The sequence below is a fragment of the Phodopus roborovskii genome, unplaced genomic scaffold, assembly GCF_943737965.1.
Source record: "Phodopus roborovskii unplaced genomic scaffold, PHOROB, whole genome shotgun sequence".
NCBI lineage: Eukaryota > Metazoa > Chordata > Mammalia > Rodentia > Cricetidae > Phodopus > Phodopus roborovskii.
The window spans coordinates 26,096,851-26,121,155 of NW_026126407.1; the positions used below are offsets into that span (position 1 = coordinate 26,096,851).

The window sequence follows — 24,305 nt, forward strand, 5'->3', positions numbered from 1 at the left end:
TAAGAGCACTAGCTGCTTTTCCAGAGGACCCAAGTTCAAGTCCCAGCACCCACATGACAGCTCACAGCTGTCTATAACTCCAGCTCCAGGGGATCCGACACCTTCACACCAATGCACATAAAATAAATTTAAATGAGTTTTTTTTCTTTAAAAAAAAGTGGTGAAAAATAGGACTATTGTACAGATGAAGTGTGATTGAAATAAATTTAAAAAGTATTTAGGGTAAAGCTTGACGCACAGTATGTCTTCAAGAAAGCCAGGTGTCTTTAAATTCAGCAGGATGAGAATGAAGTTGCTGTCACTTTTTGTTTTCTGAAAAATCACTTTTTCTCATTTCATCGCTCCCTCTGTCCATCCTTCACTTTGTCTTACATTGCAGTCATGGAAATGGAACCCAGGGCTTTGCTTATTCTAGGCAGGGACACCCTGAGCTGTGTCTCCAGCCTGGAGCAGTCCTCAGAAGGTTTGGAAACTTCAGCTTTCTGCATGGTTTGTTGCTTCCAACAGCCCTGTGGAGATGGTGAGGCAGTTCAAGGCAGTTCCTCCCAGCTCACACCTCCCCTCGGAAAGGCCAGTGGGTCAAGCATTTCCTGAAAGGCTACCCTCTCTCTACCCAGTACCCTAATGTGCTCCATGCCTTTAAAGCCTGCTATTTCCTATCCCAGTGTACCTGGCATTTAGAACATACACTTTGTAAGTATTTGATCCTAACCTCAGTAATTAACACACCTTTGAGCCTGCTCAACCAAAAGCTGGTTGACTCATCTCTGACTTCTCCTTTTCCTTCTTCAGCACACATGCAACCCATTGCCATACCCCATCATCCTTATCTTCTAGATGGAGGTCAGGACCAATCAATCCTCTGTTTCCACCATAGCCACTTCATCTCTGCTACTGTAACCTCTCCTTAGATGACCCAATGATCACCAAAGAGAGCTGCTTCTTTCACCCTCATTAACTCTCTCTTGTCCTCACACAGAGAGCCCCCATGAGCTACAGGACAAATCCAGAAAGCAGTTCCCAGGTCCACAGGTCTGCATGCCCTTCTGGCCGCTGCATCTGCTGGGTTGTCCTACAGGTAGTCTATCTTACCGTTACCCCTCACCCACCCCATCCTTTTCCTTGATTACATTCAGAACTCTAACCGAAGGGGTTGTACTAGAAGAGGCCTTTCCTGCTTTATGCAAAACAAGAGACTCTGGCCTGGGAACAGTGTGCATACTTGCCATCCCAGGAGGCCATTGCTCTCCTCATAAAGCCACCAGAATTCAACCATGGAAGCTCCAGCTTTACAACATCCTATCCTAGTCATCCCCACAGTCATTTCCACCTTCTCAATGCCTCACAGGGGAGATCAAACTTTAGTATGTGTTGGGGGATGGGGAGAAATAAGCTGTATTTAAACCTGGGCAACTAAAACAAAACATAGTGCAATAAAAGTAATAGCCTTCAATGTCAGTTTAATTCAGTACCCTTAAGTACTGCTTAAACCCATAAGATGTAGTTATTACGACCGAGGCATTGAACCTTAATGTTCTGGTGGAACCTTCACCCCAAGTCCCTCTCCCCTGTTTCTCTCCAAACCCTGGTGCATCTCAGAAAGCCCACCAAGTGATGACCTCTCCCCTAGAGATGCTCAAGACCACTCCCAAAGGGTATTTAAATTGCCCCCACCCCCAAAACAGATGTGTGGCTTTTCTGATTTCTTTTTTCTGTCTCTTCTCTGGAGGGGCTGGAAAATTACCTGGGAGTGTTTTACCCATTAAACATGGGATTTTTCTAATTTTGTTTGATTTGGTCTGATTTGGATTACTGCATTGGCAGAGAGGCCTATAGGGGTGTGGAAATTTCACTTAATCAATTCTAATCCAAATGGCTTTGTGGCTAGCAGCCACAGGGCCAGACAAGGCAGTCATGGACAATTCTATAACTACCAAGTGATTACAGAGTCTCAGCTAGCGCTGCTAACTTTGGGGATAGTATGGGGACATGACTGCATCCTGGAGCACCCCTGGGCTCCGCCTGCGGATTTCAGTAGTTTCCCCTCAAGGAAGACAATTAAAATTATCACCAGATTGTAAGCAAATATCACCCAGGGGCAAGATCCCCCAGCTGAGAAACTGATGCTCTGGAGGCAGGAGGGAAAGGGGCAGGGACACACACCACAGCACTTTGCTCCAACTCTGGCAGAGCATGGTTCATACACAGTGTATATACAGTAGCTTACAAAACTAAGTCTATCTTTTTGCTCTCTGTTGCTGTTATAAACACCATGATCGAGAGCAGCCTGGGGAGGAAAAAGGTTTACTCATCTTACAGGTTAGAGTCCATCACGGAGGGTACCAAAGCAGGAAGCTGAGGCAGAAATCTGGAGCAGAAGCCACAGGGGACCACTCTTCCTGGCTTGCTCCCAGGCTCACATTCAGTTCAGTTACCAGTTTTATACAGATCTGGCTCATCTGTGATGGGAGATGCCATTCTGTAAATGTTTCTCATACTGGTTAATGAATAAAACACTGTTGGCTAATAGGAAAGGAAGATAGGAGGGACTAGGAGAGAAGGAGGAAGAGGAAGTAGTGGGGAGGAGTCAGGATGGAGAGCCTGGAGAGAACAGAACGCCATTCCTCCGCTCTCAGTAAGACCACGTGGAAATACATGAAATGGGTTAATAATTAAGACAGAGATAGCCAGTAAGAAACTAGCACCTGGCCAATAACATTGTATCAAATACAGAGTCTCTCATTATTTGGGGCTCCTTACACATCTGTCTAGGGATGGCACAGCCCATGATGGGCTGAACTTTTACATCAATTAGTAGTCCAGGAAATGCCCCCACAGACACACCCACAGGCCAACCTGAGGGAGGCCATTCTTCAGCTGAGGTTCCCTCTGCCCAATTGTGCCAAAGTGACAACTAGGATTAACCATCACACATTCCTGGACAAAATGGAAACTATATACCTAAAAACCTAAGGTGTTCCTAAACAGTGACAGCAATTAGAAGCAAATCATTAATTTCCTTACTCAGTGGGGAGATAAATAAAAGAAAGTTCATGTGAATAGTTAACAAGACCCATAAGAATCTCTGCCTACTCAGGTTTGTGATCAGGAGAAAATTAGTGGGTTTTTTTGTTTGTTTGTTTGTTTGTTTGTTTGTTTCATTCACAAAGACAGGAAAATCAGAAACAAGTACAACTGTCCTTTGGGTCTTTGTACATGTTTAGGGTAGTTTTAACATACACATTCCATACCAAAACCTGAAGACCCTCAAATATCTTACATAAAATGGCACAGCGGGAGCTGGAGAGATGTCAGTGGTTACATTGGGTGACTCACAACCACCCATAATTCCAACTCCAGAAGATCAGATGCCATCTTCTGGCCTCTGTGGGCACTTGCATACACACATACACACACACACACACACACACACACACACACACACACACACACAACACATATGTGTACATAATTTAAAAATAATAAGAATAAAATGTAAACAAATAAATAAAATGACCCAACATTTTCAGTTAACACATGCACATCCTCCTGGACACTTCATATCCTCCCTAGATTATTTATATTATCTAATACAATGTAAGCACTATGTGAATATTTGGTACATTGTGTTACTTAGGGAATGATGGAAAGGAACAAAACCTATGCCTGCTCAGCACAGATGCAACTAAAAATTACTGTGATGCACAAACAGTGAGACTTGCACAATGCAACCCATTTTAGAGGCTGACTATGTAACAACTCAGTTTGGGACCTGTTAGAACAGAAGAACTCATGAATTCATTGCTCTAGCTAGATAAACCTAAAACTGCAAGCTGGGGAGTGATAAAAGCTGGAACACAAGAGTCAAGCACTATCAACAATTAGGTCACATTTAGAAATCACAATCATCAAGAGACAGTAAAAGCTCTACAAGAAAACTCTGACCTATGGGGTGAACTATGCCCCTATAAGTTGTTGGCTGGGGAGGTTTCTGGGGACCTTAAAACTATATAGCCTATTGCCACTGCTTTTGAATGCCCATCAGGACTAAATGTGAGCACCCTGTTGCTGGATATAACATATGCTTTAATTGTAGGATGTAAGATATCAAGCGTTAACTGAGCTGGAAGCTTCCTCCTTGCTGGCTAGCTTTCATAGAGAGATGCTATGCAGGCTGCTGGAGAATTGTCATTAACAGTTCTATTCAGCTATGGACTCTACATGCTACAGTACTGACCTGACAAGCAAGATGTACCCCTCAATACAATAATGGCATGATTGTTATGATAGTAACCAACCACTTTCTGATTTGATTTGAGGCCCACTCTACCAGAAGGGATTCATGTCTAAAACTATAAACCTGTCTCAAAGCTCATGGCTAGGAAAGTCAGAGGTCCTAGTGGGGAAGCTATATACATTTTGCTAAATGGATATGATGAACCCTTCAAATTGCTTTCTAAGTATTTGTGTTTCTTTTCACAGATTAGTGATTGATGGGAGATGTCATTCTGTATATGTTTCTCATACTGGTTAATGAATAAAGCACTGTTGGCCAATAGGAAAAGAAGATAGGAGGACTAGGAGACAAGGAGGAAAGAGGAAGTAGGAAGGAGGAGTCAGTCAGCATGGAGAGACCGGGGAGACCAGATGCTTGCCTCACTCCCCGGTAAGGAGACCACGTGGAAATACGCAGAAATGGGTTAATACTTAAGACAGAGCTAGCCGATAAGAAACAAGTAACCGGGCCAACAGCATTGTATCAAATACAATTTTATTATTTGTATATTATTTGGGGCTGGCGCGGCGGCAGGACAAGACTAGGCTGCCGGTAGGAAAAACCATACTCGTTACAAGTAATGCTGTCAGCTTTGTTCAGGGAAGCTTCTTTTAGTAATGATGGCTGTTATTGCAGAGACCTTATGGCTGGTCACAGTGCTGAGAATAAGTGACGTTTTAATACTCAGTCTTAAGTGGAATGTCTATATAACACTCTCCAGGCCTCAGGGAATGTCACAGAAAAGAAGGTGGAAACATTGAGAAGAGGGCATGAAATGTTGTGGGACACTGGTTAATGGCCAGGAGATGACTACCATCTGACTTGAGTGCTCAGCAGTTGTGATAACCTGCACAAGCCTTGCACAAGATTGAGCCCACTTATCGACAACCTATGCTGATAGGGGGAGGAGCTCATGGGGTCCCAATCTTCCCTGAAGATTTATAGGCAATTAACTGTTGCTGGAAGAAAGATATTTTCCTCAGTGATGTAGTTACTGGTGAATTATATGTGCTCCTATAGACCCTTCACTCTTGTTTATGTAATTACACTCATTGGTTCACAAACGAATGTAGTTACTTAGCTACTTTTCTTATTGCCATGACAAAATACTTGACAAAAAGAACTTAAGGTGGAAAAGGCTACTTTAGCTCACAATGTATAGCTCATCAAAGTGAGGAAAGCTTGTGTCTGCATTGTTTCTATGACAAATCACAACCAAGGCAACTTATAAAAGAAAGCATTTATTTGAGCTTACAGTTTTCAGAGGTTGAGAGTCCACGATAGCAGAACAAAGATATGGCAGCAGGAGTAGCTGACAGTTCACATCTTGACCCATAAGCAAGAGACAGGAAGAGACGTGGGAATAGCAAATTCTTTTGAAACCTCAAGCCTGCTCTGGGTGTCATACCTCCTCCACCAAGGTCATATCTCCTATTCCTTCCCAAGTAGCTCCACCAATCTGGGACCAAGTATTCAAATATGCAAGCCTAAGGGACCATTGTCATTCAAAACACCACATCCTTTTATAAACAGGAACAGGAGGCAGGTGGTTGCATTGCATCTGCAGTCAGGATATAAAGGGAAATAAATGCTTTTATTCAGTGTTTCTCTTCTCTCTCTCTCTCTCTCTCTCTCTCTATCTATCTCTCTCTCTTCCTTTCCCTCATTCTCTGCCTCTCTCCTTTTTATTCAGGCAGGATCCCAGTCCATGCAATGGTACTGCCCAAAGTTTGGTGGGGTTTCCCATCTCCCCACCTCAGGTAACCCTTCACAGACAAACCCAAGGGTCTATTTCTACTGTGATTCTATGCTGTTTTACCTTCATCACAGTGGCTGAACTTTAAACTACTAGCAGCTGTAGCCTGTGGGGAATTCTTTTCCCCCCAGACAATGGCTCTATTGCTACTGTAGGTAGCTCTATCCATTGCTCTAAAGGCTAGGGTGAAAACCTGAGAACTCAGAAAATTCAGAGTAGCAACTGACTAACATTCTCTCTTAGCTGGTATCCCAGAAGCCTCTCTCCTTCCACAGCACCCCAACTAATAATACCACCTATGCTCCTCTCCACTGCTTCCTGTCAACTAGTTGTTAACACCACCTCTCAGAGCCCAGCTTAATTTTATTTAAATTGATGCAAATGCAACACGTCTTTACATAGTTAAACAAATGTAATGCATCTTTGCCTAGTGGAACAAATATTCCTCAACAACTCTGAATACATCAAGCAGTAGTTAAGACTTGTCATCACAGTGAGGGCTAGTGGGGAAGAGGAAGGTGATGAGCAAGAGTGGAAAGGAGAGGACACAGGACAATGGTTATAAAGAGAAATGATCAAAATCCATTATATATACATAGTAAAATGCCACAATGAAACCAACTATTATGTATAATAAATATATACTAATAACACTTGAAAACAACCTGTAACTAAGGGGAGCTGTAACTAAGTGAAGGTGATACAGAGGAAAGTATCTGTAAATTGTAGTCAGAGAGACTGAAGCAAACACAGAAGATGCCTGGGTCATGGAAGCTAAGGTTGGTGGTTTAAACGGAGCAGCTACTGTCTATGATATCTTTATAAAAGCAAATATTAGGTACCACATTGGCACAAGCACGAAATTGCTGGGAGAGCTATAACTTAGAAGACAGGGAGTCAATCTCAGAGTATGCCTTGCTGATTGCATTCTTTTGTCACCACTGTGACCACATAGTGGCTTACTTGGGCTCCCTGTCCAGAGGAATAAAGACCTTTGTGACAGGAAAGGCCTCAGCCCACAGTGCCCACTGGGAAGCAGAAACAGTGATCACCTGACTTTCTCCTTTCCCCTTTCTTATTCAGTCTAGTACCTCAGCCCAGATGGCAGCACTACCATGGTCAGGTTACAATGCTCCTTGGTGGAACCTCTCTGGTTACCCCCATGGGCATAAGCCAAAATGTGTATCATTAACTCTCCAGGGAAATCCATTTTAAAACAAAACAAGGTTTCATTCTGCAGCCCAGGCTGGCATCACACTCTTGGTGATCCTCCTGTCTTAGTTCTCAAGTCCTGGGATCACAGGTGTGAGGCACCACACCTAGCTCCCTGGGTGTTTCTTAACCCAATAAAGTTGGCAATGTCAACCATCCCACTGACCATCAAGGTAATGACACTGGAACAGGGGAAATAACCAAGGCTGGTTGTTGGTCCTGCAAGAAGAAAACCGGAGGCTTCAGGGGCTCTTTGGTCCTGGCCAATTCACACAGATGCCTCACACAGGTTTGTGCCTTCTTAAGGAAAAGAACAGGTCACACCTGAGTGATTCCTGGAGGTCTGTGGTCTGACCAGGCTAAGGACCCTGAAACACACAGCTCACAGTTAATCCAAAGGTCGCCTAAGCTCCTGACAGCTCATTCTATGATGCTGTTTCTAAAGACAATTTCCACAGATCAGGCTTGCATATTAACCAAGGTTCATATTTGATTGAAGGCAGGAAAATGATGTCCTCTACTGTGTATCCCTGCAAAGGCAGTTTTATTTTAGCATCCATTTAGGAAGCGCTAACAAAAAATTCAAATTACTGAACCATCAGTAGTACCAAGAAACTCTGAAACTGTAGAGAGGTTTTTAAAGGAAAAGTCTTGTAAGTCTTCAGGTTCTCAAAATTCTGAAGGAGTCAGATACACTGAAAGTTTAAGGGCAACGGCGACTAGGTTTCCCTACATACTCCAACTTCATTTCTGTTGCTGTAATAAAATACCCCTACAAAAAGTAACTTAGGAGAGAGAGGGGTTATTTAAACTCACAATTCTAGGTTGTAGTCTGTCTATAGGGAAGTGATATCAGGAGGGGCTTGAGACAGCTGTAGTCAAGAGCAGAGGGAGGTGAATGCAGGCTTGCTTAGGCTCAGCTAGCTCTCTCTACTCTTACACAGTCAGTCCATGGCCCTCTGACTAGAAAATAGTGCCACCCACACGGGCCAGCTCTTCCCACATCTTAACAATTATTGCCCCCCAGTCATGTCCACGAGGAAATCCATAGGATCTCTAGGCAATCCATAGAATGAAGACTCTTCCTTGGTGATACTAGGTGGTGTAAAATTGATGATTCAAACTAACCATTGCACCACATTAGGCCTTATTTGTGAACATTCTTAGAATTATTCATGAGACCCACTTCTGGTCCCATAGTTGTGTCCACTAGAAAGCTAGGTTACAAGGTTTAGATGGAGTTCAAGAAGGGTGCAAAAAGCCCAAGTTAGTACATCACAAGCATATGTGTGGTTGGAACCGAAAAGGAAACAGGAAGTGGACAACATGGCACATATGTGAAGGCAGAGGAGCCCACAAGGGATGCTGGGAAAGAGGATAAGACCAGTGAAGTTATCAGCTGAAGGAAAAAATGCTGTCAACAGTGTCTTCTAGGCTCTGCCACAAGCAGGACCCGGAACATTTTATCGGACAGTTTCAGGGGATGAGTTAAAAGAGACACTGTGTGACATTCAAAGAATGGGAAGTGAGAGGCCATCAATAGGCCACAAGGTTTCAAGTAGTTCACTGATGAAATAAAAGTCAACGTCACTTTGCTTGGGTGTAATGACACAGGCCTTTAATCCTAGCACCAAAGGCAGGCAGATCGCTATGCATTCTAGACCAGCCTGGCTTACACAGCAAGATAATGAGTTCCAGGCTAGCCAGGGATGGATAGCATAGATAGATAGATAGATAGATAGATAGATAGATAGATAGATAGATAGATAGTTAAGTCTGGTTTGAGTGAAATATAGTGAGACCCTGAATTTAAAAAAAAAAAAAGGGGGGGGACAGCTTTGACCTCCTTGAAAACAGGAGGAATGGGCTGGGGCTGGGAGGTAGATCCATTCTTAAAGCACTTGCCATGATGGCACAGTGTAGGAAAGATTCTCACCCCCATCAATGACTGAGGCAGGCAGGAGATCAGGAGAGCTATCCCTGCCTCCCTCCAGCTGCAACACTCGGGAAAGCAGGCCCTGTACCTAGCCTGGGCAATACAATAGAGCCAACCCTGTTGGCTGAGGTGTGGGTGAGCCAGCCCCAAAGTAATGAGCACAGTAGCCCAAGCTCCATTCTTCATCTGCCACATAGTGGCATAGGCTGGGGAGAGAAGCCCTTCCCTCTCCCCTGCCTCCTCTGCCACACACACCCTTCAATGCCTGAGGCAGGTGGAGGAGCTGGCCCTGGGATCATAAGAGCAGGAGGGCTGTCCCTGCCCCTCACCAGCTGCAGAACTCAAGAGAGCGGCCCCTGCACTTCACCTGGGCATCAAAGTAGAGCTGGCTGTGATGGTGTAGGTGTGGAAGATCCAACCCTGAGGAGAACTGGCTCTACCTCTTGCTCACTGCTGCAAGGGTAAATTAGCCAGGGTAATTCTGGAGAGCTCACCCTGGTGGTGAGGACAGGGGAGAACTAGCAGGCTGACCCACCCTGAAGCTGCCCAGGCCCAGAACCAGGGTGACGGCTTGACCAACTCCAACATCCACCCCATCTATGATCTACTGGAGCACGTGAAGGAGCCTGACCTGAAGACCCAAAGCTGCAGGATCTCCACAACACCAGGATGTCCAAGAAGAGGCCCATGAGGGCCCAGCATTGATGGTGTGGTAGAAACCAGAGGCCTCGAACCAGACCAATGACGCTTTGTTAAGAACACTTGGAAGTAAAGATGCATGGACAAAGGGGTTTACTGCATGACTCAGCTTCTATGATGAGATTTAAAGTTTTTTTTTTTTCTGTTTTCTTTTTCTTCTCTTCAATTTTGTTTTATTTGGGGGAGGGGTGCCAGGGCAGAGGGTGGATGCAAAGGGACAGGGAAATGAATGGGATCAAGACATATGATGTGAAAGACACATTGAATATATAAGGAAGGACGGAAGAAGAAAGGAAGGAAGGAAGGAAGGAAGGAAGGAAGGAAGGAAGGAAGGACTTGCCACAAGAGCCTGAGGACCCAAATTTGGTTCCCATGGAGCCTCACAGCATGCTGGCTAATAAGAATGGTTACACCAGTCAACTCTGGGACAGAATTAGGGACTGAGGGACCCTGCCTCTATGAATAAGGTGGAAAAACAATTGGGGGTGATACCCAACATCACCCTCTCATCCATCCCCACCCCACCCTCAATCACAAATAGAGATTTTAAAAGGGGGGGATAGTTAGGCTGGTACTTCTGTGAGGTTGTGTTGGCTACACGCTGTGATGAGAAAGAGACTGGCTAATTAAGGAAGGGGGTAAGAGGAGGGAATGGGGAAGACGGACTTCCTGGGGGCACTGACCCTCCACATTACAAATGCACTTTTAGAAAGAGCACAGAATGTGCTTTAAAGCATCAAACTGGAGGTTTGTCAAACACCTTGTCTCTTCCCTACTACTGACCTCTCAATCCCAGTGTTTTACAATAATAACACTGCCACAAATGAGGTTTTGCTGGAGTTTAGAAGAACAAAAAATCTTTATACAAGTTAAGAAAACTCTTAAACGTGTATCAGCCCTGAGATGGATATCCAAGACATCCTTGGGCCAACAGTCAGCTGGCTGACGGTCTTTTGCTCTGCTTCTTTAGAAACCACAGGAAGGCAAGAAGCTTGGCAAACTGGGGTGGCCAGGATGGGGGATGGGGGTCTCTGACAGCTTCCATCCCCTCAGCATTTAGCAGCAGAGAGCAGAACAGTGGCAGGCAGAAGCAGCAAGTGGTGCCCTCTAGTGTTACAATGACGTGCATGCCTCTGGTTATCTAGACCCTTGGCTTTTAGTTCCAACACTACAGCTCTCTGCCCAGGATCTCACACCTTTGTCTGAGATCTGACAGTCATCTCTGCCTCTGCTACTTCTTTTGTGTTATGAGCTCCAGTTGCACTAATAAAAGAAGGTAAGAAGAGACCACTCAAAATAAGTCTATTATCGAGTCAGATGTTCACATTCAAGCAGCAGCAGAAGAGAGTGTAGTGGACTTAGCCTGAGTGGCCTGCACATATAGCCCATGAAGGGCTATTTGAACCAATCACAGACATTTACTAGGATTAATACAATTTCCTCTTAGCACCAATCACAGCCATTGAAGCTTGTGGTTTGGACCAATCACAACCTTGCCTCTTAGTATGGTCCCTCTGCCAGACCACAAAAGGAAATGTTTTCCCTCGGGCCAACATGGAAATACTGCAGGGTCATCTAGAGTTCTTCAAGGTTTGTGATAGAAAGTCTGGTAGTTTTGAACAGCTCTGCACTTTCAAAATACAGACAACTTGCTGTGATTGCCATGTAGAGTATTAAGGTGTCCTTAGAGTACTTGAGATCGCTGGTACAGGCATCAGTCTTCTGGCAGATGCTACAGCAACAGTCTATTTTACATGATGCAACCAAGTCAGGAACAGGGTTCCAACACCTGCTAATTTGAGTCAAACTTCCCCAGCCCTGTCTTTAATTCCACAAAAATAAACATCAGAGGGGATGCTTCCCTTCTACAGTCAAAGATTCCACTGTTAATACTAACAGTGGTTTTATTACAGATTGTTGAGTGCTTAACACTTTCCAGTGCCCTAGGGAGAGGTAGGTCACCCTCTCATCTGTCTCCATTGGATGCTTCCAGGGTTAAGACTCCTCCTATATGCAACTGTCTCAGACTAGGGACTGAAAAACAATACTCAAGGCAGCACCTCACCAGCCTCCAACCATCCCAGAGCTCAACAGTCTTTTGGAGCTAACAAAATTTCCTAGGAGCATTGTTCATTCTACCAAACTCATACATTGAAGTCCTAACCCAAGGTGTGACTACATATTTGGAGCCAGAGCCCTCAGGATATGACAAGGTTAAATGAAATCACATGAATATACCTTACTCTGATAAAGCTGGTGTCCTCATGAAGTAGATTAGAACACAGACGACAGACAAGGGAGTGCCTACATGCAGCCCAAGGTGGGAGGTCTTACAAGAAATTTAACCTGCAACATCTTGGACTTTCAGCCGTTAGCACCATCAAAGACAGATTTTTATTGTTTATGTAGTCAACTCAGTCAACTGGTAAGTGGCACTTTGTTTTGGTGGTCCTAGAATGCTAATATACATTATAATGTTATTAGATAAGCAAGGAGAGGATTCCCTTTTACAATTAACTTCAACATTATAAAAACAGAGGTCAACTAGATTAAGAAACGTGGCACTTGGTTTTGTTTTTATTTCAGTTCTTTTGCTAGGATAAATTATCTTGACAAAAAGGAACTTAGGGGCCAGGCATGGTGGCACATTCAGGGAGGCAGAGACAGGTAGGTTTCTGAGTTTGAGGCCAGCCTGGTCTACAGAATAAGTTCCAGGACAGAAGAGCTATACAGAGAAACCTTATCTTGAAAAACAAACAAAAACAATTTGGGAGAAAAATTGAGAGTTGATTTTAGCTCACAGTCTCAGACTATATTCCACTACAGCAAGGATGACATGGTGTCAGGAACTTAAGACAGCTGGTCAAGAACAAAGAGAGAATGAATTATACATGCTCATTTGTGATCATCTCAATGTCTCCACTCTTCTATAGTCCATGTGACCCCCTGCCTAGGGAATGGTGCCACCCACGGTGGGCAGTGCCTCTCCACAACTATTAACTAATCCCCCCAAACATGCCCACAAACCCACACATTCTAGAGTCTCTTCCCAGGTGATTCTAGGTGTGCCAATTTGGCAATCTTCAGCTCCACAGGGCAAGTCACCATGGATATTAAGACAAAGGAAAAACTGGGGGGGGTGGGGTGGAAAAACAAGTGCCAATTGGCTTACGTGTCAACTTGACTAAACCATAGTGATCAACTGATAAATGCCAACCGAACTTGTCATCTCACATAATAGAATGCCAGAGATACGATCTTCCTTTTGCCAAACAAAAGGGAGATTTATGTTGCCAGGCAATCAAGAGTGCTGAAATACCAGACTACCAAAAAGTGGCAAGAGGAGTGCAATGGAAGGCAATGACTCCAGTTCAATGAGTATTTCTCAAACTTAAAAAGTAGGAATAATCAACAATCACCACTACTAGACATAAGATTTATAGTCTATGGAATTAAAAAGATATAGTTTCTAGTAGGAAATGGGATGAAGTATGAGAAGTAGTGGGATGGCACAAATTAAAATAAACTCTATTTTTTTATTTATGAGTATGTGTGTATGTATGCAGTATGTATGTCAGACAGTATTGGGTCCCTTGGGTCCCTTGAAACTGAGTTTATAGGCAGTTGTAAGCTGCAAGACAGACAGATGTAGGTACTGATAGCCAAGCCTGGATCTTCTATAAGAACGTAAGAGCAGCAAGTGCTCTTAACTGCTAAGCCATGTCTCTAGCCCCTAATGCACTGCCTTATTTATTTGTTTGTTTGTTTTGAGACAGAGTCTACCATGCAGCCTTAGCTGGCCTGGAACTCACACTACACACTAAGCAGGTTTCAAACTCATGCTGATCCTTTGTCTGCTTTCCAAGTGCTCAGATTACAGGCACACACCAACCATCTAGCTGTCTTTTATCATTATTTTTAAAGCCATTTGTGCATATATGAAAGTTGTCTAACAGAGAAGGCGAAAGCTATTTGTCCTCCAACATTCAGCTCTAATGCTGCCCACTCTAGAGCCAGTTTTCTGGTAAAAGACATTCCTCATTCTGACTTTCTATTCTTCCTTCTGTATCTGTCTGTCCGTCTGTCTGTCCCCCCCACCCATTTCTGTCTGGCACTCCTGCAACGTTAGTTTCATTGTGACACGTCCTACTTCCCACACCTACTTATGAGTTTCTTCCACTGCTCTTGACTATTTAAAGAAAAAGACAGTATTTGTCTTCACTTTCCCAACAGACCTTTAATAACTATTAGAGAAAAACGTAATTCTTAGAGGAAAGGCTATGAGAAACTCCCAGTCCAGGGTTTGAGTCACAGGCCTTCTACTTTCAGTCAGGAGCCCTCACATGACCTCAGGGACCTTACCTAATTGTTCTAGCTCAGGTTCTGAATGAAATGACAGACTGTGACATCCCTGGATCAGTGTCAAGCACACAGCAAATCGACACCTGCACTGGTTACCAAGGGCTGCTGAGTAGGGCACTGTCTCTAAGGCAGGAGTCACCCTGCATTATCCCAGAATGTGGTCAGTACACATGAACAGACACCAGCACGAGACAGACTCCTTGATGGCTGATGCCAGGCTTAACTTAAGACACTGGACATCTTATCACTAACTAGAATATCCAAGACAACACTTCTGTATTTGTGTTATATTTCACATGAAAGGGACTGCTTTTTTTTTTTTTTTGTGTGTGTGTGTGTGTGTGTGTGTGTGTGTGTGTGTGTGTGTTTTGTTTTGTTTTTAATGGTAGACTTCTACTTCTAGCAGAGATGGGGTAGATTATAGTAGACCAACTCCTATCCTCTAAAAAAGAAAGAAAGAAAAAAGCCACAGTTGGAGAAATGACTCAGCAGTACTGGGTTCTCTTCCAGGGGGCCCAGACTTTGATAGGCAATGCCCATGTACCATCTGTAACTCCAGTCCCAGGGGATCCAACGCCCTCTTCTGACTTCCACAGGCACTGCATGTATACAGTACACAGACATCCATGCAGGCAAAACACCTGTACTCATAAAATAAAAACAATAAAAGGGACAATTATAAAAGAAAAAAGATGAGAGCCAAGGAAAAGTCATAAAATCTGAATAAAACTGCTCAAAAAATCTCCTTTGAAGCATGGAATTGCTAAATCATAAAGTTGGGTATCAAGATCATGGAGGATGAATCTTATGTTAAGAAACCAAAAGTCTATAGACTCTTTCATCTAAGTCATTTGCAGATTGTAAACTGTGGAGAGTGGGGGCCAGGGCACAACAGAAACGCACTGGGCAGTATGAAAGAGCACATGAAGACCAAACAGGACATTGAGGGGAGGGGGACCTTGCCCCAGCATTCACCCTAGTTACCTATTGAGGCAGTCTCTGGATTCTGTTAAAGCAGAAAAATCTCTGGCTCAGATTCAAATTTTCTTTGAATTTGAATCTTTCCTTTGAAAAGAAGAATGACATTAGGGCACAGTCTAGATACAAAATAGGAGGATCCAATCTGCAGAACTGCTGATTGGGACAGAGCAGAGAGAGCTGCAGGCATCCTCTGGGAAACACTTAGAAGATGTCAGCCTGCTAAGTGCACAAGCAGTCAATCAAAGCTGTAAGAAAGGCTCTGACTAAATCAAGCTCTCTGTACCCAGCTTTTTCTCTCCTCTCCTCCTCCCCCCTCCCCTCCCTCCCCTTCCTTCCTTCCTTCCTCCCTCCCGCCACCAACCAGCTCCCAAATCATGACACAGAGACTTCTTTTTTTTTTTCTTTTTTTGTTTTGTTTTGTTTTTGTTTTTTTGAGACAGGGTTTCTCTGTGGCTTTGGAACTAGCTCTTGTAGACCAGACTGGCCTTGAACTCACAGAGATCCTCCTGCCTCTGCCTCCCGAGTGCTGGGATTAAAAGTGCGTGCCACCACTGCCTGGTGAGACTTATTAGTTATGAATGCTCAGCCTAGCTTAGGCTCATTTCTGGCTAGTTCTTTAACTTAACTCATTTCTCTTTATCTACCTTTTTCCTTGGGGGGTATTACCTTACTTCTGTATACCTTACTTTCACTTATCTCTATGTTTGGCTGGTAGCTACCTGGCTTCTGGCCCCACTGTCTCCCTTGTTCTCCCCCAAGGTCCCACCCACCCCCAGATTTCTCTCTGCCTGCCAGCCTCATCTATTCTTTCTCTGCCTAGTTATTGGACGTTCAGCTCTTTATTAGACCAATCAGGTGCCTTAGCCAAGCAAGATGAAACAGATGTAACACATCTTTACATAATTAAACACACACCCTTACATTGTTAAACAAATGTAGCATAAACAAATGTAACACCAATTTACACAGTTAAAATAATACTAAAGAAATGTAACACATCTTTGTCTAGTTAAAATAATATTCCACAATACTCCTCTGCCTAGTAAAGTGTAACCCCTGTGCAGGAAGCCAACACCATCAAGGGCCTTTATAATTTGTGACATGCAGCATTCAGAATTCAATAAAATGCAACAGTAGACTAAACCAGAAAAAAAGAGGTTAAAGAAAATAAAGAGCCACCGAAAACAACTATGGCATCATCAGACAAGACTTATCAAGTAACTGTTTTCATTGATCCAAGGAAAACTTGGAGGAAATAAAAGAATCTCCCAGATGACTATACCCAGAACTAAAAAAAGAAATGAGAGAGATGGAGAGGGTTAGGGTTAGAGATGATACAGTGGCTAAGCCACCAGAGTTGGGTTCCCAGCACCCACACCAGGAGGCTCACAATTGCCTGTAACTCCTGCTCCAGATCTGATGCTCTCTTCTGGCCACAAACACAGATAAATAAATCTTTAAAAAAAAATGAAGTAAATTGGGGGGGTAGAAGTGCTTGCCTAGCAAGTATGTGGCTCTGGATTCAATCCCAGCACTGGGGAGGGAGTAAGAGAGGAAAGGAGGTAAGGATGTGGGGAGAGCAGGAAGGGGAGGAAATGAGGTGAAAAGGAGAAAAATGAGCTCCAAAACAGATAAATGAAATGTCTAATCTTGAACATCCAGTGGGTGGGTGGGAGACACAAGGAAGGGTAGGACAAATGTGACAAAGCAGATGTTTTTATCAACAAGATTTACCAGAGCCCCAGAAAGAGGGAGGGAAGAGAGAAACCGGGACAGAAACAATACTCAAAAGATGTAATGTCTGAGAAATTTCTAGAACTCAAAGACCTCAACTGGCAAATTCAAGGCACTCTACAAACGTCAAGAAGGGAAACAGAAAAGGAATCCTATACTATGTCAAACAAAACCACAGGAAGCTAAAAATGGAGATTAAAATGTTAAAATCCACTGACAAAGAGGGGCGGGGTTACTTTCAGAGGCGCAACAAAGACAGGGTAGCCTTCATTCTATTGAAACTAAAAATGAAAAAGACACATCACAAAAATAGGCATTTGGAAAAGACAATGAACAAAATTTAAATGTCTATGAATCAGTAAGAAAGACCTGAAGAAACAATGACTAATACACATGAAAGGGTGTACAGAATCGCCAATAACCATCAATAGGTACCATCGTACTCACAGAGGGCTGCCATAATAAAATACTCTACACTGGGCAAAGTGACCTGTGTTTTTCTTCTATTTCAAGAGACGTATCAAAACCGCAATGTGAGCGGATTGCCTGGTGAGTGTGTGCTTCCTGGTTCATGGTTCAACCATCTTCTTGCTATCTTTTTACATGACAAGAAGACAGAGGGCTCTCTGGGATATTTGTCACAAAAACACTTGTGCTGGCTAGTTGTATGTCAACATGACCCGAGCTATAGCCATCCGAGAAGCGGGAGCCTCAGCTGAGACAATGTTTCTATAAACTGAGCTGTAGGCAAACCTGTATCACATTTTCTTAGTGATTGGTATGAGAGGGCCCAGCCCGTTGTAGGTGGTGCCATTCCTGCGCTGATAGTACTGGGTTCCATAAGAAAGCAGGCTGAGCAAGCCATAAGGAGCAAACCAGTAATTATCACCCCTCCACGGCTTCTGCATCAGCTCTTGCCTCCCAGGTGCTGCCCTGCTTGAGTTCCTGACCTGACTCCCTTCAACTATAAGATATGAAGTGTAAGCTGTACCAGGCTTTTTCTTTTGGGCCACCAACCGGCTCCCAAATCATGACACAGAGCCTTATTATTAGTTTTGAATGCTTGGCCTAGCTTAGGCACATTTTTTGGATGGCTATTTTTTAAACTTTAAACATATTTATTTTTACCTACCTTTTGCCTCAGGCTTTTTACTTTCTTTCTGTATATCTTTCTTTTACTGCTTCTTGTATCTGCTGGCTCGTAGGCTGCCTGCCTTCTGCCCTGGGTGTGTCCCTGGTTTTCTTCTCCTCCTTCTCTTATTCTCCTCCTTTTCTCTTCCTGAGCCTAGATTTCTCCTATTTGTTCTCTCTGCCTGCCAGCCCCACCTATTCTTTCTCTGCCTAGCTATTGGATGTTCAGCTCTTTATTAGACCAATCAGGTGCCTCAAGCAGGCAAGATGAAACATATGCAACACATCTTTACATAATTAAACACACATCCTTACATTGTTAAACAAATGCCGCATAAACAAAAGTAACACACCTTTCTACAGTTAAAGTAATATTTCGCAGCATAAATAAATGTAATACATCTTGCCTAGTTAATATTCCACATTTCTCCCTTTTTGTCTAAATAAGGGTTTTAACCTTAATATAATAAAACTATATACAACAAAAACGATTATCAAGTAAGGATTACATTTACAATATCCAGTCTGTTCATATTTTGCAATTTCAAAGGAAATACTCCATTATTTATCCAATCCTGGTAAGTCCAAAGTTTTGTACCTAATATACCTTCTATCATAAGTAAGTATAACTGCAACTGTTACTATTTAGTCTTCAACTCCATCAAAGACCCCAGAGAGATCTATTACCTGAATGAACATAAAAGTGCATTACAAGCCACTTCCAAACCTATGGAAATTACAGACATCTGGTTGCCTGGACAGTCACCCAAGGCTTCTCTGCAATAATGGGGGCATCCAGTCTTTGGGCCTATAGGCCTAGAATATCTGGCAGACCCTTCTATGAAGCAGGAATTTTGAAGGACTGAGTTCAGCAGTCACTTTCCACACTGGAGGGAGGTCAGGTAAGAACTTTCATTTACTCCTGGTGAGTGTGGGTATAATATATTACAATACATCCTATGGGTCTCCCTTACCTGTCTTTCTGTCTTGCTGATGAGTATGTCTGTCTAGTTGTGGTAGTGCTACTGCCATCCTCACTGCTATCACAACGAAGCTTCTCCCATCTTCCAGTGTGAACTGAGGACCGGTCACTCTCCTGAAGTCCTCAAGCCTTCAGCACCAGACTGGGATGACTGAGTCACAAAACTCATAGACTCAACTGCTGCTGGTTCTCAGCCTCTCCAGAGTGTAGCTGGCCACTGTTGAACTACCCAGCCTGCACCCTGTATCCAATCAATTCCCTTTGTAATATTCATCCTGTCGGCTCTGCTTCTCTAGAGGAAACTTCATGAACTATAAAAACAAACTCCATGACAATACAGACAAATCTTTAATGCAGTACCAAATGAAAGAAGTCAAGTAGACAGAAATATAGTCTGACTCAGTTAAAAATTCAGTGAAAATGAAGTTACTGTATTCAGTGACCTGCTTATAGGAGGGAAACTTCAATGGTAACTACAAATCACCATTCCATGGTTATCCATGGATTCTTGGACAGGGAAGCAGATGTCAGCCAGGAGGCCTCCCACATGGCTCCTGAATGCTGACTGGAAAAGCTCCAGCCAGGAGAAAGTGACATATATGTACACACACACACACACACACACACACACACACACACACACACCTTCATATTCTTTGCATCTGTGAGCCAGGGACAACTCAGTGTACATATATCAAATCAAACACTAGCAGCATCCCAACTGTGAACACGTGTTTTTCCTATGTCCTCTGGGTGGCCAGAGAACCTCCAGTTTCCAGAAAAGCACACAAGCCTGAAGGACACATGAGTGTTAAAAGCAGTTTTAGAATTCAAGGCTAGGTCTTCCCTCTACAGAATGCCTGCACAGTGGAGATGCATATAAAATGGTGAAACTGGTAAGGGCTCCTGGACTGTGTGTGTACATGTTCTGTTCATGTGTGTGCACCTGTTTGTGTGTGCACATGCATGTAGAGATCAGCCATTCCCTTCAGGCATTTTCCTCTATGACCCCCACCTTATTGTTTTAAATAAAACCTGGCACTCACCGGTTTTGGGAAGCCCCAGGCATCTTCATGTCTCCAACCCCAGCACTGGGATCACAGGCGTGCACTGCCAGGTCCAGCTTTTTACTTAAATGCTGGGAATCAAAATTCAGGTCCATGTTTGTATGGCTGGCATTTTGAACTGAGCCAGCCCCAAAAAGAAAGAAGCAACACAACAACAAACCCAAAACACTCCAAAATAAGATATTTAAGGCTTCTGGCAGGGATATTTTATTTTATTTTTATTTTTGGTTGGTTAAAGCCATCCACAACAAATAGAAATGTCATAAAAACAAACTTGTAAACACAGCATCAGAACTTTGGTTTCACTAAAACATCTCCCACCTGAAACATCTGAGGTACGAAGGCACCGAGCTAGGTGCTACACAGTCTGGTTCTGCAGCAGCCATACCAATGCTACCCTTGGAGCCAGAGTCTGGGGCCCAGGTCACCCAGGACTCGGCCCAGGACACACTCTCAAATTCAGACAAACACTGGCTCCTCCAATGACCTGCCTGATAGGAGCTGGATCATACAAAGGAATCGGTCACACTGAACTTGAAGATGACTTGGGGCCAGGAAGGGGCAGAGCAGCAAAGGATGTCAATCAACTTCTGTCATTCCACAAGGCCTCAAGAACTCTTGTCCTCGTTCATGGAACCACTTATTGGAGACTGTGAACAGAAAGCAAGTGTGTGATGATCCAACCTATCAGTTCAGCAGCCAAAATTAATGATTAATGCTTCCTCCGTGACAACAAATGCCCTATGCTGGGGGGGGGGGGGCGGTGCGGCGGGGACCTCCAGAGTAACACAGCTCAGACCTCAAGCTGCTCATACACTGCTGAAAATACATAGGCACGCAGGTAATGGTACAAGAGTCTACTAGTGATCCGATGTGTGTGTGTGTGTGTGTGGTGTGTGGTGTGTGTGTGTGTGTGTGTGTGTGCAGGTTGCCATGGGAACAGAGGGCTCTCATGGTGTTAGGGAAGGCATAATGACACAGAACAGGAAATGGAACAGAAGTTATCCTGGAAGGAAGGCAGGCATGCCATATGACCGCCACTCACCACAAGTGGGCTGGATGCAGAAAGTAGGAAGAGAAAGTCTTTAAAGGCAGAGGCCACTCTGGTAAGTATGAAGAGCCTCAAGAAGCTGAGACAGTGACAAGTAAAAACTGACTGGAGAGGGATGGGCAATCTGTCAGCACTGTGCAGGGCGTGGCCATAAGCCGAAGGCCCCGTGAGCTGCAAAGCATAATCTTAGTGATGTGGGCACCCTAGCTGAAGCACTGGTATCAGCACCGCACATCACAGGCATGCACCATGACTCTGTTCCCCACACAAGACCTCCCTCATAAGTAATAAAAAAGTAATGCAGGGCATTACAGATTCTTTCAAGTTACCCTCTCACACATGTGACATGGTACATGTGTACCCACACACGCACACACATGGTTTTTAAAGTAATTCACTACCAAAGTCAGAGATTTTAAAATATAATGTAATACCTGAACTTAACTGTCTAGAAGACTTGATTGACAGCATACACAGTGGGATGGTAAGCTTTGGTTAAAATTAAACATGCAGTGCTTACACGTATCATGTTAGGGCCACACTTTCGACATGTAGTAAATTAGACCTACCCTATACGTTTCCCTCCCAGATCAGCAACTACCTCATTGTCATTGGTTTACCTCCTCTGTGAGCTGGTCGCTAATAAACTCCCAAACTCCAAGGGTGATAAATGCACGTGATCCCTTCCTGCCACAGTCTAGTCCCATGCCTTTCATAGCTCTCCACAGCCGCTTCCAGGGTGAGGCACCAGTTCATCCTCTGTGGTCTGTCCCTGTCTCCAATCTCGTCTCAGGCCTCCCCTTCTTCAAGTGACAAGGACAGCCAGTGCCCCCACCCTGTTACCCAAGAGATTAGTTGTAGCCACAGGTATCTTGCTTGCCTCAGAGAGACACTCTCTCTCCTCTCTGCTTCCAGCTCTCTCTATGCTTCACTCAAACCCTTGCCAGAGCCCACTTCTCTGCAAGGCCACCCTGGATTCGTGGTGCTCATGTAGCCCAGGCTTCCTTGGCTCTCTGGGCATCTCTGAGTGTTGACAACCAGATGTGGTAGCTCTGGAGGAGTGGTACAAGCAGCCAAGAAAACCTTTTGCACTGCAGAACTGACAGCAGTTAGTTTCCACCTCTGCATCTAAGGCTGAGGGCCCCATCGACCCCGCCCTCAAGCCACTCACCCCATTTGCAGCCCACTAGCACAGGGCAGGCTGCATGTCTTGTTCGATAGTCACCTTCCCCACTCCGCAGAAGGTTGTACCAGAATACAGCTGTGCCCTGGCAAAGAGATGAGCTGTCAGCACATCCTAAAGCTCAGTCATAAGGACCTGCTCCAAGAATCTAGAACCATCTACCCCTGGGCAGAAATGCCCTTCCTTTCCTGTGTTTGGGGGACAGGGCTCAAAAGTGCTGATCCCTCAAATGGAAAGAAGTTCAGAAACCCACTTGCCCTAAAGGGTCTTCCCTCCCCATCCCTTCTCCCAGGTACAAGTTGGGATCACAGTCCAGAGTGGAAATGGGAAGGGAATAAGGCTCACCAGTCACATTGATAGTCAAGTAAACAGTCAATGTCACTGGGGGACATAGACCAGATCTGAGCTCTGCTTCAATGTGTGACCCTAAAGAATCACACTTACCTTCTTGGGCCAAATTGCAGCTCCCAGGTCAGGGAAGACAGTGGCACCTCCAGCTTCTACATCACTCATCTGGGAACATAAGGCAAAGAGCTTGGCCCCTCTCCCCAGGGACAGCAGAGCAACAAAGCCTTGAGGACATAACAAGGTGTGCAGGTCACCCTACACGAGTAGCCCTGCCTGGGGGCTCTGCTCTATGGCTAGCTTCAGCCAAGAAAACCTTTCCACATGCAGCCTAATCTGTGCTATTCATCAAGATGGGCTCTATGCCTGGAGGTTTGAGAGCTAAAGCCCCCAGGACCACCCACATTCATGTTGTCCTTGACCAGGAACAACCTGGGTCTATTTAGAAAATGACTATCTTAGGCTAGCTGGCTTGGCAGTTAAGAGCACTTGCCATTACACACAACCCAGGTTCAGTTCTCAGCACTCACATGGTGGCTTACAATCATCTCTAACTCCACCAATTCCAGGGGATCCAACGCCCTCGCCTGGCCTCTGTGGGCACTATGCACGCATGTGGTACTTACAACAATATATGCATACACATATGAAGGCAAGCACTCATACATACAAATATATATCAAAAAAGAAAGGAAAAGAGAGAGACAGAGAGAGAGAAAAGAAAAGAAGAGAAAAGAAAAGAAAAGAAAGAAGAAAATGCCTATCTTGACCCCATCTTGAATCCTCACCCACAGCCTGGGCCTTGCCTAAGCCTGTGTGCTCAGCACTGTGCACAGAGTGCTGGACAGGAGCTCCCTGTGGCTTCCAACCTCAGGAGTACCGCCTTCCCTGGGTGGCCATTTTTCTGGCTCTAGCTGCTCTAATCAGACCTCCACCTTCCCAGAATGCTACTCTGCCCTGCTTTCTCTGAAAGGTAAATTGCACTCTTACTTGAAGTGTTTGTTTGTAATTGGCCAATAGGACAATAAGAACTAGAACTAAGAAGTTTCCTAATACAACTGAAGGGAGGGGCACTCAGCAGGCTCATAATAAGGACGACGAAAAACCCAGCGGCTTCCCTAGTGCTGGTGTTCAAACCCAGCGAATCTCCAAGTCAGTCAGTTCACTAGCCTCTCTCTCCAGATACATTCACCTTTCTTTTCCCGTTTCCCAACATTCCAAACCTTGTCCCTTCCAGGCCCCCATACACCTTCTTTGCCAAAAGTATGATCCACAAATTTCCATTTAATTTTCAAGTCTCAACTGACATGCTATTTCCTAAATGAGACCTTATTGAACCTCATGCCTGGGCAAATTCTTCAGTATTTGTCTCCATGGTAACTAAATAACAATCTCTCCTATGCTTCAAATGAGTCTCCCATGTCAGACATCATGTCCTCACAATGGAGACCACATAGGATCCTATTCAGCAATGTATGTGCATAGCAGTCTCCAGGATAATTAAAAGGCATGGAGAAAAAAAAAAAAAACAAAACCAAGCTTAGGTTCTAAGTTCCTTGACTATGCATCCTTAGCGTGGGCTATCACAGA

The 24,305-nt window shown here is 44.3% G+C and overlaps 1 protein-coding gene across 2 annotated transcripts in view; it reads right to left on the reverse strand.

Moving 5' to 3' along the window:
- Positions 1 to 20,364: 20,364 nt before the first annotated feature.
- Positions 20,365 to 24,305, reverse strand: part of P4ha2 (prolyl 4-hydroxylase subunit alpha 2) — a 28,858-nt gene continuing 24,917 nt past the window's right edge. For both annotated transcript variants that reach the window (XM_051180686.1, XM_051180687.1), the window contains exons 13-15: positions 22,815 to 22,883; positions 22,359 to 22,455; positions 20,365 to 20,786 (exon numbers count right to left, since the gene is read on the reverse strand). In XM_051180686.1, the coding sequence (XP_051036643.1) occupies positions 20,716 to 20,786; positions 22,359 to 22,455; positions 22,815 to 22,883 (237 nt within the window). In that variant the 3' untranslated portion in view covers positions 20,365 to 20,715. The remainder of the gene's footprint in view (positions 20,787 to 22,358; positions 22,456 to 22,814; positions 22,884 to 24,305) is intronic.